The 20,909-nt window shown below is 29.4% G+C and overlaps 1 protein-coding gene across 1 annotated transcript; it reads right to left on the bottom strand.

Moving 5' to 3' along the window:
- Positions 1–5,366: 5,366 nt before the first annotated feature.
- LOC119676726 lies at positions 5,367–19,221 on the bottom strand. Its single transcript, XM_038087981.1, has 13 exons — positions 18,427–19,221; positions 18,203–18,361; positions 17,653–18,133; positions 17,249–17,396; positions 15,743–15,824; positions 14,464–15,664; positions 14,198–14,372; positions 11,496–12,024; positions 9,092–9,250; positions 8,552–9,032; positions 7,147–7,382; positions 5,805–7,062; positions 5,367–5,743 (listed from the first exon to the last, which is right to left on the bottom strand). The coding sequence occupies exons 1-13, from the start codon at positions 19,059–19,061 to the stop codon at positions 5,450–5,452; spliced, it is 5,838 nt and encodes a 1,945-aa protein (XP_037943909.1). The 5' UTR covers positions 19,062–19,221; the 3' UTR covers positions 5,367–5,449.
- Positions 19,222–20,909: the final 1,688 nt, after the last annotated feature.

Below are 20,909 nucleotides of genomic sequence, written 5' to 3'. Positions count from 1 at the left end.
GCATTTATTCAAAAAGCGTATTCTCTGTTATTAAGCTAGGATCGGTTAATAGCTCAAAAGGTCGTTTATAGTCGTAGTGCTTCGTTCAGTCGGAAGCTCATACTCTCTATATTTAAGTTTACTAAACTGCGAAGTAGTGAGAAAGTTCAAATAAAAATCAAATACCATATAACACCATTTAATCAAGATGTCTAAATTTTATTTAAATAATCTAGAATATTTTTGGCATGATTATTATATAGTAATGATGTTAGCAATAATGTCATACGATGAAAATAAAATTTGACCAAACAGGACTATTGAAATATGACTTTTGAACTTTTTATTTATAGCACAAATATTTTTCTGCTATTTAAACTAAAAATAAATTTGAAATAATTTATGACTAATAAAATACTACAATATATATCAATATACAAAATCAAGAAAAATATATATAAATTATTTTTTGACTAACAGAATTCTATATATCAATAAAAAAAAATTGACTCAGCTAATAAAAACAAAGTGATTATCTATTTCTTCTAAGAGGTGCAGTAATTAATAAAAGTTGAAAATACTTTAATTAACAATAAATAATAACTTATAACAACTTTTTATACATTAATTAATATTGTTTAAATTTTAAGGAAACAAGTCTTAATCTATGTTAAAAATAATTTTGAACATGCCTAGCAATGACGGCACATAAGATAAGGCAAATAATACAAAATAATTATGGTCTATCGATAGGCGATATCGGAGCTATATTTGCTGAAATTTTAATACTTTAATAATTAAAGCACGACAAAATCTTTGAGACGTCGATTGTAAAGTTTTTATAATTGATTACGTATTGTGATTATGACAATAAATCTTGTCAAAAATGTTATATATAAATTCATTTTTTTTTGCTTTTCAGACTTTTAAAATAAAATAAATCACAAACGCCTTTAATCTAATCACAATTACTTGTTAATTTCTATTGAAATATACTCGTATGTGCGCGCTCCGAGTATAGTCGATTCCAGTGATATTTCCTATCAATTTTTTTATTTTAAAGTCCATTAAATGTATTTCCTGCTCAGAAAGAAAGAATATTACCAAAGTATAAGTGAGTTTATATTAATTACCGTGTAGAAAATTAATAAACTCTTCAGTATTTCAAGGCACGTAATAGAGATTATTAAAGTTGTAGTATAATTTATTATTTTTATGGGCCTTAGAATGTAGAAAAATATTGATAACTTCCTGATAAGCATATAATTCAAATTTAATATATATATGGTTTTTGACGTATTCTTTAGAAACAATTCAAATTTTATAAGCAAGACTAAAAAGTAAAATTTATGGTTAATTCATAATATCTTTTCAAAACCCTTCACTTAACACTGAGGAATACAATGTCAATGGAAGCTAAAATTTATTAGAAAATTAAAGATAAATTGCACTTTAAAGAGAATAACCCTTAAACAGAAGAAACAGTGGAAGATTCTAAAGTACTCAGATGGAAGAAAAAAATTGAAACAGAGATATTGCTTTAAGGATAGAAGTCGAAGGATTCAATAGGTTGTAATGTGCTCAAGTTCAATGAAAGTTATATGTATAGGATTGTTTTTTGTAAGAATTAAAAATATTTAAAAATAAATATATAAACATAATATTTATAAATATGAAACAACGGTACATACGATTCCTTGGTGCTGGAGAATAATAAAATAACTGCACACCATTTTGAATATTTAGTGTTATACGGAGTATTAAAGAAACATCTATCCAAAAAATTCCTAATATCATAAAAGCAGTTTATTCAAATACTACAAATGAATTTGTATACATTTTTAGTCTCTTAATTAATTGAGACCCCGTATGTCTTTGTACTTAAATTTATTCAAAAGTTAAACTGATTCAAAATAAATTTTTTTACAAAATATATAAATATAATTGAATAACGAAAAAACTTTTATTACATTTTCAATGTGTAAAAATTATATAATTATCTTCTTTTTTTTATATAAATATTTAAAATATTGTTTAGTTTGTAAAAAATATTTTCTTTCTATAGAACAAGATAACCCAGAAACATTTCTTACCAACAATATATCTATTAAACTGTCAACTGGTGAGAATGAAGTGTTATCATTATTCGACTTCACTACTTAGTTTACCGAGTTCTCTACGTTATTAAATAGAGCTGTTCAGCTTACTGCAGAACAATGTTTAGAACAGAGCATTAGCTATAGGTCAAAAAATTTTGGTATTTCTCAGTACTAAAGTAGATAACTATATTCTGAATATAGTGTCCACACAAATAATTTCTGTTCGTTGCTTAGATTCGTTTTTATTATTTTATATCAAGTAATAAAAAATTGTGATAAAAAATTTAACCTTTGAAACAAAAAAACGTTAAAGATCGGTTAAGGTAACTGAGGTTAACAAAATAAACCATCTAAGTTGTGATGTTTAGTGTTCCCTACAAAATAATAATACTTATATTAAGTTCATCTAACAAGATAAAATTTTATTGTTAATTTATTTGATCCAAAGTGGGCAAATAATTTTATTCCAAACATACGGAAAACTCTATTTAATGGACTGTTACCATGTTACCAAAATGCCGTTTATGTAAATTTTTGGAAAATAAATTTAAAATATTTTGCAAATAATTTAAGAACTCCTTAAATCTCCAAATAGTCCTAGCTGTGTTCTCATGCTATAGATCTCCAACCGGCATTAATAGCAGGCCTATTGATATTGACATTTTTTACATTTTAATTTTTTTTTTTAATTTTGTCTTTAGTTTTAAATTTATTTTTATGTGATATCCGCAATTATTTAATCTTTCATAAAAATACAATTTGTATTTATAACTTTATAATTACCTGAATTCAGCTGCTATCATTAAACATGCTTTTATTATACGCAATATAAAAATTTATTGAGACTGAGATAAAAGTTAATTAAACTTCAACAATTTATAAAGTCATTTAGATTTTTCTTTGTTTTTAATTTTGCATACAGTTATATAATCGAAATTACATAAAAATGAAATAAGTTAAATAATTTTTATAAAAGCTTGAAAGCAAATTGGTTATAATATTTGTGAGAGTCTTTTTGAATTTGTTGACTTTGCTTCATAAAGTACCTGATTTATATATTTTATATTCTTATTAATAGTTTACATACATATTTCAATTATGGCATGTGTTAAAAATTTAAAGTATAATTGTTTATGTGTATTCCTTCCCCTTTATATCATTCATTATGCATTTATATTAACCTAGTTTCCAGTTTGAGAAACACTATTGAAGAGTCCATTTAGATATAATCTTGAGCGTGGTCAGTAGTTTTTCCTTCACTTTGTTAAAAACATTTTGATGGAATGATTTTTGAGCTGGAGGTAATTTAAGAGTCCTCAGGTGTTGTTTGAAAAATAGAGTATATCAGTTATCATAGTATTGTCATACTCTACATTGATCAATGATTTATTAACAACGAAATTTTGAAATAAATATTGCTGCCAGAATGTTAGAAACTTCACTTGGAATGAGTAGTATAACATTGCTAAACTGTGATTGCTAAACATTGCTAAATTGTGACTGTGATATAGTATGGAGGTCTTCGTTAACATTTATATTACTTTGTTACAACTAAATTCTTTTAAATAACAAAGGAACACTTTAATTTGACATTTTGCCATATAAAAAAATGGTTAAACACACTAACGTAATATGTCTTCCTTATTTCCTCGACACACAAAAGCTAAGCATCGTAGTTGACTTATATTTAACACATAAATTACCTGCAGTGCAACCAATACACAATAAAAGACTTGAATTGATAAAAAAGTTGCAACACGACAAATTTTGAAACCGTCGTTACTTTTTGATAAAATCCAATTAATAGTTGGCATAAGTGAATGACTACATATATGATTTCTATGTTTTATATTTAGATTTTTTGGCAAGTTATCTATTAAAATTTATAGTATGATTTTTAACATAAGTTAAAAATTTATTAATAATATCATTATGTTAGTAATATATTGATTAGGTACTTTTAATATATCTAATAAGCTTTTGGTCAAAATATATTATACATAATGCATTCATGGCATTTGAAAACAGAAGTACATATTTTAGTTTATTATACTAATTACAATATCCACTAGGATCCACTAGCTATCCATTATGTTGCTATATAATAATCAGGAACTTATAACTATTAAAAAGTAATGAGATTCTCCCTTGGCAAAGGTCTACATTTCTATAGAAAATTGGTTTAAAAGATGTTAAAAACGCTTAACAAATATTTTCTAGGTTAGTTCAATTATAACTCAATGTATTATAAGTCAAAACAAGCAGAAGTTTTTGTTAAATTATTATTTGTCACTCATTACACACAAAAAAAATGCATTCATACTACTTATTAATTTCAAAAATATAATCTGTATAGATTTTAGATAAGTTTAGGGATTTATACACCATAGATCAATTTAATTCTAAAGGTTTTGTTACAAAAACACAAGCCTATCTTAAACTGTAGATACATTTCATTTAGAATGTTGCATACTTTTGGGGTACAAAAGTTTAAGATGTAAATATGTAGTTCAAATATTTTTTTTACCATAAACACTACAGAGAAGTTATTAATTTATTTAAGTATTTATTTCAATTTATACAATTGAAGTATATATTGCAACCAAAAAATAAATTGAAATAATATTAAAAAGCTTTACATATTAAAAAGTATATTTTTAAGCTTTGTACAAATTATAAGTTGAAAAAGCTCTTGCAAAGTGTAAAGCTTTCCAAAGCTCTAAACATTTGCCTCATATGCATTGTTGTTGCATTAATTAATTAATTAAGGTATAAGTTTGACTCTGAAAATTTGAGATGTATTTAAGATGTATAATTTAATATGTATTTAAAGTTTTCTACATAAAATATTAAGTTATTGGTTCATACATGGTTGGATAATACTGTTATGCGCGGGGGTCATTCATCATGACACCTTATGTGTCATTCATCATAATTTCTTCTTAAATACATACTATTTTCTCTATAGTTTTTCAATTTTTTAGGCTCTCTTAACAGCGTTAAAGTCAAATACGCGGATGTAATCTCTTTACTTGCCTTTCAAACTACATTTTTACATTTTACATTTAATAAATAAACCTTTCTAAAAAGCATATAGTTTATTTTAGCAACAAATCATCACCCGTTATTAATATGCGTAAAACATCCCTTTTCTTTTGCTTAAACAGACCCAAGATTGGCTTAAATATACCCAAAAAAATAAAATATTAATAACTATTTTAAAAAATTATATTATATCATTTAAAATCTTAAACTATACAAATATATAATATTCATCAGAATTCCATATATAATATTATTATATAACATAAATTTACTTAATAAACTAATTTTAAGTATAAATGCACTTTTTGTTGAGAGTTTTTGTATTACTACAGTTTGAGTTGCAAAATCCTTTTAAATATTTTTGTTACCATATGCAGAGAGAATTTCAATTGTGGGGCATGATTCCGGCTACCTCCAGAAATGGAAGCGGCTGCATATACTGAAGGATTTTGTTCTCGTTTGAGCCAATCATGTATTTGACGATGAAATTTTTCCACGAAAACTTCACTTAGTTTCACTCTTTTTCCTATGCGATTCGAGTCGGTATTTATAAGAGTGTCTGTTTCCCCAATGTTGTTAGTCTGTAGTTCATCTATAATATCTTGACGTAATTGCATGAACTGCAAACAAAAATAAATTAATAAAAATTTAAATTCAAAGAGATTTATTTCAATAAATTACTTGATCACGATGCCTTTGCGGTATATATTCTGCTATGCGATTGAAGTTCTCAGCAAAGTACTGTGAATGGCAAAGTTTTTTATAGTTCTGTTCAAAGAAGCGCCATACCACCGATCTAGATGCCATATTAACTTTGTACAAATAAAAGAAGTACATCATTGAATCGCTATCATTCATTATACTATTTGAGTTGTGTTCACCAATAAGCAAATCTAGGTACTGCTGCAAATGAGCTTTGTTTTGAGTGCAACGAAGTGAGTAAATCAAATCGTCGTAGAAGAGTGACTTTTTATCTGTCTTAGCCAACAAGTCCATAATCTGATTAAACTCAGAATCATCTAAATATTTAAGACCCAAACACAAAATTGAGTCATGCATGGCATAGTAATCCATATCAGCCATCAACTTGATGTGTCCAAACATATAATTGTGCGCAATACCATGCGTAAAGTCCAAACACTCCTTCAAGTCTGCCATGCAAGCCATGTCCAACACCTTCTGTCTGGTTTGTAAGTCGGTATTGGTTAAATTAGCTTTCACATGCGTACCAAAAAGTTGCTTAAAAATAGGTGCTATAATACGACGTATAAACTGTTTATAGCGTGCATGAGCGGCAGTGCCAAAAAGATTTTTATCAAAGAAAATCACAGTATCTGCAACGAAATTCCATGGTATGAGATGCTCTTCATGCTCCAAGTACTTGAGCAATTCAAAGATAACATCTACTGATTCGAGTTCATTGTTTTCAATTAGTGGGCATAGATCCTGAAATATGGCAGCTCTATTTAATGGATGTATAACATTATGATCGGCTTGCAGCTGCTTGGCTATGTTAAGTAGATTTCGGGTATCATAGTGAACGTGATAGAAACCGGTCTGCTGCTTATTCACAATCAACCAGTCATAACGCTCTAAATCTAAGTTCAAATCTTCTATGCTTAAAGTTACTTTAGCTGTTGGTGGCATAAAATAATCCACACTGGTACGTTCAAAGTCATAAGCCTTAGGAATGGCAAAATTTATAGGTATCCACCAATATTCCTGTGAGTGTAAATCGTTTGAACGTTGGGTAATTGTTATGGTATTGTCATCATAATTACGCTTCACTGTTACAATCGGTATCCATTCACTATGTGTCCAAGAAAGCATTATTTCACTAATGGATTTACTCCAGCTTTGTGCTCCGAACTGTTCATCCTCTGCAATCTCAGCTTGTAGAGCCTCAAAAAGTTTTAACTCATTCGCCACCGTGTACTGACTTTAAAGGGTAAAAACCTTTTCAAATTAATTGTAAATTACCAATTCTTTACTTTAATTTTGTACTCTTTGTTTTGTTACTTACTATTTACGCAGAAATCTATTGATGCCACGTAAGAAGGTCTTCTGATCGAATGCGTGATGAAACATTTTAATGACGCACGCAGCTCGCTGATAGGAGATTATGTCAAATATTGAAATTATCTCTGACTCAGTTTCGACATAGTACGTCATGGGACGAACAGATATGAAATTGAAACCATACGCACGTTCAGCAATGTCGGTTAAAAAAAAATCCATCACTTTATATTCAGGATAGAGCTAGAAGAGAACCATATTTTCAATATTATAGAATAAGATATCCTTTATGTTTTGGCAGATATACATCTCTCATTATTTAAAAACTAATTTGATTTTTGTATGAAAAGTTGTCTATACTAAAAAAAATCTAGTTCATTTGCAACCGATTTAAGTAAATTGCATTGAAGTCATTGAGGAAGTTAAGGACTGCAATCTTCTTTAGTAAGAAATTTTGTATAGAAGTCTTTGAGAAAATTTAGGAATGCAAATCTCTTGGTAAGTTCTATTGAAGTCCTGAAAGAAGTCGTGCACTGCAGACTTCCAATTTAAGTTGTCTTGAAATCTTTGAGTCACTCATGGTCTGCGAACTTCTACAGCAAATTGTATTGAATCCTACAAGGAGTTCTGGAACTACAAACTTTTTTAGTAAATTATGTTCAATTCTTTAGGGAAGTGTGATCTTCATCAGTAAATTTTATTAAAGTATTTGAGAAAGCATGGGACTGCAAATTGCTCCAATAAGTTGTTTAGAAGTCTTTGAGGAAGTTTCGAAACACAAATTTTTTGGTAAGCTGTTTTGAAGTCATTAAAGACTTCATGAATTGTGAACTCTACTGTAAGTAGAATTGAAGTTTTTGATGACGTTTGGGACTGGAAATCTCCTTAGTAAGTTAAATTGATATTTTTGAGGATATTTAGGAATCCAAATTCAAAGTCCCATTGAAATCCTTAAGAAACTAATGGATTGAAAACTTCTACTGTAAGTAGAATTGAAATCTTATATACTGATGTTATATACTGATCTTATACTGATGTTTTTGAGAAAGTTTTGGAATGCATATTTTTTGGTAAGTTCTATTAAACTCTTTGAGAAACTGTAAAATTCTTTAATTTGTTGTTTTAAAATTTTTAACGAAGCTTAGGAATGCAAATTTCTTTATTAAGTTTTATTGAAGTATTTGTTATGTTATTTCAAACATATATTTGAACATATGTACACCGCATAAGAGTTTGACTTCTTTTCGCAAAATGAAACCCTTTTTAATTAAAAGCGGTTTATCATGTGATTTACCACAATTAAAATGCAAATCTTAAATAGCTGTCAAGTGCAAGGCTTTCATCCTGGAGTAGGTCATCTCTACAATACAAAACACACAATACATAGATAACAAATGTTCGCCAAAACTCACCAAATCTGTCAAAATGTATGCAAAGTACGTAGCAAAGCCCTCATTAATCCAAGCGTACGTCCACCATTCGGGCGAAACTAAATTACCGAACCATTGATGTACAATTTCATGGTTCTGTGTTAGAATATCCTTTAGTTTTTTATGTACATCAGCATCATTTTGATGTACCAACGTATCCTCTTTATAAGTAATTAAACCCCAATTTTCCATGGCAGCACCATAGTTTTTATTCAATGCAATGTGATCCAGTTTTGTCAATGAATACTTAATGCCAAAGTAGTCCTCCAACTGGGCTACCACACGCACAGCATTCTTCAGTGCATTGTGTCCTTTATCCTCTATTGTGGGTGAAGTAAAAATGCGTTGTGTTACATTACGATATTCTTCCGATATGTATTCGAAATTGGAGATGACAAATGCCACCAGATAAGTGGACATCGGCGGTGTTGTGTAGAAACTAGTTGTAACCAAATTACTTTCACTGAAATTCAATTAAAAAACTTTAGAGTGACTTTAGATTTAGATAATTGCTTCACATACTCATGTCGTATCAACTGCCGCACCGGCATATTGGAGATGGACGTGTAGATATCGCTGTGTGTGAGGTGTATTGTAAAATTCGACTTGAATGCTGGTTCGTCATAGCATGGAAAGGCTAAACGTGCACTGGTCGGTTCACATTGTGTTGCTGCTTGGTAACTGCAAAACATAAATTACAGAAATTTATTGCAAAACTCAAAGCAAAAATCTGTGAAAGGGAATCTCGCACAAAGGTGTGCTGGAAGTATCAATTAAACATGTGCGGTCAGTTGCTTTTTCAATTTGAAACCAAGATAAAAATGATTTGATCTTTGGAAATCACACATGTAATTCACATGAATATTTAAGAAAATACACAGCAATGGCAATTTGTTTACTTTATCATTAAAAACCCAAAACTTACGTACGTAAAAACCCACAACTATTTCGAATCTACTTAGAATTAGAAGAATAACATAGGTAGAAGAAAGAGTAAATGATGGGATTAATGGATGGTTCATTTCATTATTATAAAAAAATTAAAGTGAAGGTGTGGTCAAACAATATGTATTATTAATTAATTTCAGTGATTGCGTCACTGTTATTTGTTTTAAAAATAATATTAAAAAAAATTAAGAATTTTAAAAAATTATACATTATTTAAAAAACTAATTATTTAAAAAATTAAAATTTTTTTTATTGTAATTATAAGTTATTTTAAATAAAATAAGTATTGTAAGTAATACTTTTATTTTTTATATTATTGAAATTATTATAGAAATATTTATACTTTTACTACGTCACATACGTGATGATTTTTTTGGTTAAAATTTTCTAAATTTTAGCTTTTAGTATCCTGAGGCATCAAAATTCCTCAAAAACTTACTGTGTGATGTGGTACTTGGTCTAGAAGTGACTGTGTCACCAGCTGAAAAACTAGATTCCTCAAGTAAATGTTGGTAGACTATTACATACACAAAAACTTACTTTATTGTGTGGCAGTTAGTGTAGAAGTATCTGTCTCACCAGTATCTGCGCCGAAAAACTAAATTTTTTTAATATTATAAAATTATTATTTATATTTTTTTCTATATGGCTAAAAATAAAATTGGCGCTAAAACTCCCCGGTACTCCCGTGATCCTATTTAATCATACCACTGAGGTATATGTCGTTGTTATTTGACCTAATTGAACTTGATTTTAAAAATGTTGGGATTCGTTATTCATTATAAGTGAGGCTTAAATGCTTTCACCCCATTTCTTCTACTCTACTGTCAAAGGTGCTAATCGATTCGAATATTAAAGTAGTGTTAATATAAATCATACACAAGTAAAATTAATAATTGGACTTGAATAACAAAATTACAAATATTATTATTTATATTTTGTGTGTTATACAAAATATACAAATATTTACTACAAAATAATAAATTACGAAAAAAAAAAAAATATATTTTTAAAAATAGATTAACCTCTATGATCTTCAAAAATATTAAATTTAATTAACAGATTTATAGTTTCCAACTAATTTTTCCATATTTGGCACTTTAACCGTTGCACTCGGGTCTAATCACACGATTTGTGGAAACCATAATTGATTTTATTTCAATTAAATATTTTAATTTAGACGACTAACTTTAATTGGTGGTTTTTTTTAATATCTCAAATTTATTAATTTAGTTTTTGTTGCTATTTTTTTCACAATTCCATAATAATCGTTAAAAAGCAGTTTTTACGTCAATTAACTGCTTTCAATTGCATATTTAATTAAATGCCACCGTCACTGTATCCCGAGAGTCATATGAAATATCTAAAAATCTTTTATTTTGATTTACGTTTATAATTAAATTTTTATTTTTATATAAAACAATCTAAGTAAGTTTATTATATATTTTTCCCGCCTCGGAACACATTCGTACACGTCCAAACTTTCATTGATAAGAGCACGAGGTGTGCGCTATCTGTTACCGCGGCTATTGACAACATGCTGACATTTAATGTTGTTATTATTTAATGTTTGTTTTGGTTGATAATGCGATGCCACCGCTTTTGTGATAGCATTCGAAACGTCAGCGGCGGACAGACAGAGTCGCACACATTAAACACCAGTCAACCACCAGACCCACTATATCTGTCTGGTTCAAAGTGAACGCCTTGTTCTGTCTCTTATCAGTGATTTTTTTTACAATTTTTAAAATCAGAACTTTTTACTTTTAGCAACAAATTTCTTGGGTATGATTTTTTCTATGCGAAACGACATATATACACATACGTATATACATTCTCTCGAACGTTAATTACTTTCACAACAGACAGGGAATTTCCTCATTTAAAGAAACGAATGGGTCGCACTTTTGTTTGATTTTCACTTCGATAAAGCGAAGGCATTAATTATGGGGCGATTAGGCGCGCTTCATATACTCACACAGTTCGATTGTTTTGGTCGTTATAGGAAAACCAATAGAAGCCATAAGTTGTGCTATGTAAAAGCCCCTTGAAGAGGATTTGCACACGGTACAGTTGACCCGCCTCGAAGGCAACGTAACGTTGAATAGGATGTATAATCAAGAAGTGGCTGAATGGATCGTACGAGTGTGTTAGATCTGTAACCACATCGCCACTTGGTAACTCATAGACGATAATCTCGAAATCACTCAAATTCTTTGCATGCATGACAATCTCATTTGTGGACTCTCTAATCTCAATGTCAATGGTCACATTTCCGATATAGACAAAATCCTCTAAATGTATGCTTGTATTTATATGTAAGTCGTAATGTAATGGAAATGTGCTGTTTGGCAGACGCAGTGAACGTCTTGATGTTTGTCGAGTTGTATTGTCTGTAGTTTTCAATAAGTTGGTTGGACGTAGCCCGGCAGAAAATCCAATAAAAATAATTAGAATAAGGACTGTGTTGCCGATAGTATGAAAATTTAGACGCGCACTACACATTGCTTTATAAATGTTTTATTAACAATTTTTTACTGCAAAGACGATTATGCCGTTTAACTGTAGAACGTTTAAAATATAAGCGAACCGCTCACGCACAGTACTAAGTCACAACTGACTGACTGCTGCGGTATTCCAGAACTCAACTGCTTGATTCATTTTGAATACCAAGAAGAATTTACGTGATACTTGTGAATTTCGCTGATAAGATAATGAATGGTTGGGATCTATTCCATTGAATGTATTAGGTGTAGTAAGAACCAAATGAAATTGAAATTTATATAATTATATGTGATAAATTTGAGTAATTTGAGAATCATTTTAGTCAAGAGCGACTATTAAAGAAAGGTAGAGCAACTCCGCTGTTTCATTCACAAGTTAAGATTTTTTCATGCTCTTCTGGCAATATTGTTTTAGTTCTCTTTTAACTTTTGAGATTTTATTTAACAATATTTGTTTTTTTAAAATAAACAATTTACTTTTAATTTTTCACAACTTTGACGAGTAGTTACGTCTTGATAACGAATTATCAATTACTCGCATTTAAATGGCACTTGTTATTATTGAGGTCAACAATCTCTACGTTATAAAATAATGGGTCCATAATAATTAGGTTAATTATAAGATTTTTTTTAAAACACATTTTTAAAAATAAATATGTACTTCATTACCAGTTTTTTACTTAAGTTCTTCAATTTAAAGAACGATGCGTAGTAGTCAATGGGTTAATTTTATATATATTTTAAATATTGTAGATGAACTATATAATTTTACTTAAATTTTAAGCAACTCCCTAATCATGCCTGTCCTACTGTATGGTGCATAAGCTTTGACAATAATTAATGATGATATTATTAGGAGCATTCGAAAGAAAATTTCTGCGGAAGATCTATGGGCCTTGTGCGTTGGTACACGGCATAAAATTAGTTGAAACAAAGAACCACATAAACTATAGCTCAGCTTTGACATAGATAAGCCCATAACATTTCAGTGACACCGCTGGGTGGAAAGATATATGATTCCGTCCGCATTGCCTCCATCTTCGGTGGAAGGACCAAATAAGCAACGATATGAAGAAATTCAGTCCTTCCAACTGGCGGTAGAAAGAAAATGATCAGGCGAGCATGAGGAGGCTAGTAGTTGCGATTCAGGATTACTCGCTTCTGTAATGGCCAACAAAGAAATTAAGTAAGTTATAAGCATTGTGCTTCTCAATTGTGCAAATAAGAAGCATTATTTATGATCTAAGTATTTTACGAACAAACATTACTGCTAATCATCTCACAATTTGGTAGAAATACAAATACCGTAAGTATTTAGGTCCTTCAAATAAAGACTGCTTTACCTTTATAAAGTCACAGTACTTAACCTCATATCGTATTGTCGCTTTATATTATGGATTCATTTTCCGATAAACCTGCAATCATTTTCGGATCATAAAGAAATTTTTGGTTACTTGCACGATCGATATTATTTACATCATTCACATCTTTTTAGTTTCAGTTAAAGGATAGAACATATAATATTGGTAAGAATAGCGGATTTTCTAAGCTATAAATATTACATTATCCATTTAGAAGCAGAAAAGAACTAACCAAGTGATAAGATAAGATTAGTCATGACTATACACTAATTACTTTAATTTCTGAATAGACAGTGTGTCGTCAATTTACTGTTTTTCGGGGAAGCTCTCTGACTGATTCGGCGCTCTGCAAATAGGCGTAACTGTGAGAGTAGGGCAAAAGTGAAGAGCATTGCTTATCTGCTCTGTTAGTGTCGGGTATTAAGGTTGTGCATTTATTTTATTGCAAATCTTGAGTTACAAAGAAAGAAAGATTAATCATAATGAAGAACTATTGATAATATACATTAGTAAGGCAAACCATTCCAAATTTATTGCAAAAGCATACAAAAACATAGAAGTGATCGGAACAAAACGTTGACATTTAAGAACCTATAATTTATCATACTTGCTTTTAAAATGTATTATAAACACGTTAAGAATAAATTTTAACATTAAGCAGAACATAATATATTTTCTTATATACATCTAATGAACTTGGTGACTGTATATTCCAGGCTTTTAGAGACTTAAACTAATTAATTATTTAATAAGAACATTTCGTTTTGTACTATAATTACTAATAAACATGAAAGTATGTAATGCAATAATTTATATAATTTCGTTGTCCTCTTCCCAAGCTTTTGCAATATCCTCACTTTTGAAATCACCTTTATCACTATTTTCATTAGCAGTCGAACCAATATCGTCGGGATTAATATAAAAGATTTCTTCACTATCAAAGGTTCCAGCTTCTTTTGCTCTTTGACATTGATCCAAGAAATTAATATACTGAAGTAAACAGAAAGTTAATAAAAAGTTAAAAAGAAAAAAAGAAAAAGGAAAACAAAAAAAATAAAATGAAACTTTAACTGAAACTCACTTGTGTCTTAAACTGAGATGGCACAGTGCTTGCATCACAAAATAAGGTCTCACAAAGAACTACTGGACTACAAACAGTTGTCTTTAGCAACTCTGGCATTAGTTTATCTAATAAGTTAAAGCTCAACTCCATTTTGAAGCTATTACGAAAACGATTACCAGCCAATGAACCGAGGAATTGCAATTTGTTCTCACATTGACTGTCGTTTGCTTTTATATAACTGGCTTCCTGCAACAATCTTTCAAATTGCGTAGGATTCTTTGTGCAAGTCAGGTATTTCCAATTATAATAACTGTGATTCTCTGCCATGTAATAACTTAGCACCAATTCAAATTCATCATCTTCAAGTACTTTTGCACCATCACAAAGTTTTTCATTTATATCGTTTACAGGAATGGTTCCATTAATGGCATTCAGTATTTTTCTTTTAGATTCCAACAAACATTCTCTTAGTTCCAAGTAGCAGGCTAATCCATCAAGGTCATTTAACATGAAATATTGGCTCAAATTCATAGTTAATTTATTTTGCTGTTTAATAGTTTTATAAATCGGTGCTAATAATTGCTGGCCTTCTTTCGATAGACGATACATAAGATCAATTGATGATGACCACACAAATGGATCCGTTTCTTTCTCTAAGTATTTTAAAAGTCGCAATATGATGATAGCATCAAAACTTTTTCCTCTAGTAATCCACTGCTCAATATCTTTAACAAGTAATGCTCGATTTCTTCTATGTATGATTTCGTGATTCTCAGAGAGCGCGAGCGCCAGTCTACGCATATTTTCGTCATCATATTGAGTTATATAAAATCCTTTACCTAATTTATTTACCAAGAACCAATCAGTTTCCTCCAATTTTATATTAAGGTCATCTAAATTAATTGTTAGTTCCGGCACGGGTGGCATGAAAAAATCTGCTGTAGCATCTTCAAAGTTAGGCTGAGAAGCAGTTGCAAAATTCAATGGAATCCACCAGTACTCGTTTTGGCTGGGTACAATCGATGTTTGGCGTATAGTTATTGTGTTGTCAGTGTAATTTCTGGTAACAGTTACAAAAGGATAACTTTTACTATGTGTCCAAGTTTTCATGATCTCATGTATGCTATATTTCCATATATTATTTTGTTCCTGATAATAATCAATGAGCACATTTTGTAGTTCATCATATAGGTTGTCTTCGTTTGCTATGCCATATGAGCTATAAGAATGTGAAATAAGTTTAGGTTACACTTAATATCTGAGGGATATATTATTGAAGAACTTATAGGGTACTTACAATTTTTTTAAATATGCTGATATTCCTTTAGTAAAAATTTCTGGTTTAAGTGCATAATTAAACATTTGTATGATGCAAGGCGCTGAAAGAAATGTCTTCAATTAATTATTATATATCAATAAATAAGGAAAAAATTTGTATAATAAGTGTATATATGAATATTTGTAAAAGATATGGTGGCATATAAAAAAAATAAAAATAATAATATTATATTTTATGAAATACATAAGTAATCACTTCTAATACAGGTGAGGATGAAAAAAAGAAGCTATCTTTAATTTTAAATATATAAATGTAATATATGGTGATCAGAATAACAATCTATTCAAAAATGTTTATATATAGTAGTGCACATTTAAAATATTTTATCAAAATATTAGTAATATAAACATTTATCTCCAAATATATATTAATTATAATTACATTTGCTTTATAAATAAATATACTATTATCAAAAATGTTAGCCATTTTATGGTACCAAAAGTAAACGTATGTAAAATGCTCTTATGACCAAAATTTTAATCAACTTTTTATTTTAATTTATTGTTTAGACCTTTTAAATGTCCTCTGCGGGACATCTTACAATACTGCATCTTTTTAGAGTAATTTTCAGAAACTTAGCGACACCATGCCACAACACAACTCTAATATATATATATATATATATATATATATATATGATATATTATATTACATATTAAACTATTAAAATGATATATCTCTCATATCCACACCCCAATATCATTTTAAAAAAATTGCTGATCATATAGTTGTAGCTAAGAGAATTGACAGCTTGTGTTTTTTATTTTCAAAAATCGCATCTATCACATCGGGCCTATCACATCTTCAACCTTTTGGACTGCAGTGTATACGTACCATACAGTAGCATACAGGGGATAAAAAGATTATTTGGAAAATTAACCCACTTATATTTTTATAGTAAGTTGTCATAACTATAAAACATTCAACGATTGTTAAACCATCCATACTATAAAAAAGGGCTCTTTTGAACAGAATATATATTGCCTTCGACATATGTCGATAAAAAATATGATATATATTTTACACATATAATATATATATCATATTTCATCGTTACAATTAGGTAGCTCTGTCTACGACATGTGTCGAAGGCTATATATGTCCTATTTAAAATTTGCCATTTTCTTATAAAATATACGATGATGTAAATATATTAAATAATTAAGGCAAAATAGCTATTTAATTTAATTCTGAAGTACTTACTATAAAAATATTTTCTAATAGTTTAGATATTCTATTTAATAATATAAATATGAATTTTTTTTTGCATAATTTTAATTTTAATTTGAATTTTAAATTAAATTTTAATTATAGTCTATATATACAAACTCTAGGTATTCTAAATATTCCGAGCAAAGTTCTATATAGGAGTATATTATATATAAACATATTATGTAAATGTTTCGATTTTTACTTAAAAATAAACCAGTAGAATCGCTGAAAATTGGTTTTAGAAAGACTTACCTTTATAGTAAACCACTCCACTGAAAGCCTGTTTAATATCCAAAGGTTTCTCAACATAATTTAACATCGGCTTATCAATTAAAATAAATAATGCTTCTCTGCAAATATTAATGTCGAAAGCATCCATTGCTTCATATTCAGGTGATATCTATATAAATGATTATAAGAAACAATTAATAATATTTAAATAACAGAAGTTTCTTGAAATTTGAGATTTTAACAAGAATCCTATTGCTTTCTGCCGTACTTCGGAGCGGCTTAATACAACTTGTAATGAATATTAATTATAACCACATAATCAATAATTATAATGAATGTGTCATCAAATGATTAAAATGAAAAATTTAACGATATTTTAAAATAATAATGAAGTTTAGAATTTAATTATTAATTTACATAATTACCATATCAGTTAAAACGTAAGCGTAGTATGAAGCGAAGCCCTCATTTAACCAAATAGAATCCCACCACTGTGGTGAAACTAAATTTCCGAACCATTGATGCACTAATTCGTGATTTTGGGTATAATCGGCAGTAAACCTCTTTGCTATATCGGTTTCATTATCTTTCATAAATGCTTCTGTGCTATATGTAATAAGGCCCCAGTTTTCCATAGCCTTGCCATATGACTCTTTCACCAATGCGTGATCGAGTTTTGGTAGCACATAAGGTATATCCAGAAATTCACCAAACCTCTTCAATGCTCTCGCCGCATTTTGTAAGCCCTTGTAACCACCAGCTTTCGAGTTTGGTGGGAAGTAAATATTTTGCTTTACACCTCCTTCTGTGCTTGAGATATGCACATAATTTGAAATAACAAAAGCTAAAACATAGGTGGTCATTGGTGGGGTCTCCATAAACACAGTGGTAGTCATATTGTTGAAACTGCAAAGCAAAAAGAAATATTTTTATTATAATATTTTTGGGATTTCCATTAAAAATGTGACTGCGCACCTGTCGACAATCAAGTCTTGTTGTGGCATATTGGAAATTGCCGTATAATTACTTCCGTGTGTAATACGTATGTTGAAGTTGCTCTTAAAGCTTGGCTCATCGTAACAAGGTAGCACAGTCCGCGCATATATCGGCTCCAGTTGTGTGGAAGCACCTACACTGCATGAGGTCAATATTATTGAAATGAGGAACATAATTCTGATAGTGAAACCACACAAACTCACATTGTTTGGTTGTTCTCGTCGGTGTATGTTAATTTGTGAAAGCCAGAATTGCCATTTCTGATAAGGCCAGTGTAAAGTATCTCAATGCTCAAACGCTGATGACGTAAAAATGTCGCTGAACTTGAATTCTGACTAATTATCAGTAAATCAGGAATAACAATAAATGTGGTATTTGCGTAAAGCTCATTTGTTGCTAAATTTGTTATGGAAATATTTAAAATATTTAAATTTTGCGTATGCAGCACAATTTCGTCTGTATCGTTTTGAACTAATACTTCAATCGTGCAATTGCCCTGGTACTCAAAGATCTGGCGATGTATTTCAGTTGATATATGCAAATGATAGGAAAGTGGAAATGTTGAATTTGGTAGACGCCACGAGCGGTCCTTGTGTGACAACTTAACACGTTCCCAATGAAAGACATCATCGTCCCATTCAGCTATCATGAAAATAGAAGAACGTACGGGTTCATTCTCACTAGTTTCTGGCGCTTCAGTCTCTATCGCAATATCTGTCGTAATCGGAATATCTGTTGTAATCGCAACATCTGTTGTATTTGCACTAATCGTTGAAGTAAAAGTAAATGTTATTGCAATTATTATAAAAAAGTAATTAATTATTTTAATTAAAATCATTATTCTAAACACGCTTTGTAATCAGGTTTCCGCTCCGGTTCAATGCTACTTGAAAACTGCTCAATGGGTATAAAAATATTTTTAAAAACTTAAACTATGGAGATAAGAGGTATATTTTCTACTCTCTCTCAGTTTAAAATAGGCAGAGAGGATCCGTCTTCAACAACTCAAGCATTGCGGATTACTTGGAATATAAATACATTTTGATATGAGTTTTGCAAGCAATACGACCAAAAAAAGGAAAAAAAACAGTTTGAGTATTAACAGAAATATTTTTAAAACAAATATGTGAGAACACAAATGGATTAATTCTTAAATTCTTAAAAAACAAACGTCATAAATTGTTTGTTTTCCGTTTTTAGAACTTAAGTGATGTGAGGCACTCCGAATATGATTTAGTATCAAATATATCATTCTGAAATTCTAAGTGTAAATAAACCACAACAGAACTGTAGTGTGGGGAACTTCTTAAAAAATTTTAATCTTCCGTTTTAAAAATAATTTCTATAAGTGTATTTGCATTTCACTCAGTCAACTGTTGAGTATTTATATTTGTAATTATTGATATTAGATAATAATTACTAGTAATGCAATAGGCCCGAAACAAAATAAACTTGTGCTATATGAATGCCTGGCTTTATAAGAGACACAAATAAATTGTTCTGCCATGATCCAAAGTCATAATTTGATGGACTTAATCAATCAGAAGTGTATCCCAATTCCTAAATGCGTAAGAGAAGTAAATATTGAGTGGTAATGAAACACTAACTTAGTGGTAATGAAACACGGTGTTGAATGAACTCACGCACAAATAATCTTTAATATGACTATAACTCCATTAACTATATTATTTACTAAAGAGCCGCGGGTTACTACGTAACATCTTAGTCCTAACTAGTTTGAATCTGGTTCAATCTGAAGAATGTCTTATATTTTAATTTTAAATAACTTCTTTCTTTTTCTCTTAGTTTTGTTTTCACTACTGAGTTCTTGAACAACATCGATTCTGTTGAACCTCACCCTATTAAGTCCATATCTGCATATATTATTGCATATGTAGCATGCTTCTGATATTTCTTTCTCTTTTTTATTTTAAATACCATATCAAATTGCAATACCGAAAAAAGAAGATTATTTTAATAAGAATGATATACCACCAAACATTTATAGTCTCTCATATATTAAATAGATAAATAACTTTTTTGTTGTACATATATTTATCATTTCACTTTCAATATTTCATTGTTGTTTTTAAAAAAAATTTTTATAAAGATTATAATAATATTAAATAAAGTTCAAACTATACTGTATATTAATATGATTTTAATTTTTTTTTAAACATAACACTTTTTCTAATCTTAGAGGAACTTAAAATGAGAGTCTAAAATTTTGGGATGAAATGTATACATCTTAAAACATAAGAGCACCATATAAAAGGGAAAAGGGAAAATATGTCTCTGTGCTAAATTTTAGATTTACTTATATATTGAATGCTAATAGATGCATTCACGCGTTTGGTGTGATTGAACTGACTGAGTTTTAGAGTAATGCCTAGATCTCTACGTCTTCAGTGACATTACGTATAACTATACTATACATATAACTAGATATTATCATAATTGATTCGGTTAATTTTGCAACATAATCAAAAGATCCCATGCACCTCTTTTATGGAGCAGAGTATTTCAAAAAGTCTGATTTTATTGTTAAAATATTGTGTTAATCTAAGTCAAGGTGTAACTGAAAATATAATCTCATATTTGATATCCACCTAGACATTTCTTCTTTGAATCAGTTTTAAGACCTCGTTCTCCTCTTTAGGAAAATATATATTTTGTGAAATCGTTT

This window comes from Teleopsis dalmanni, chromosome 2 (assembly GCF_002237135.1).
Source record: "Teleopsis dalmanni isolate 2A chromosome 2, ASM223713v2, whole genome shotgun sequence".
Taxonomy (NCBI): Eukaryota; Metazoa; Arthropoda; class Insecta; order Diptera; family Diopsidae; genus Teleopsis; species Teleopsis dalmanni.
Note: the sequence above shows the minus strand (reverse complement) of the source record. Positions and strands in the feature narration are given on the sequence as shown.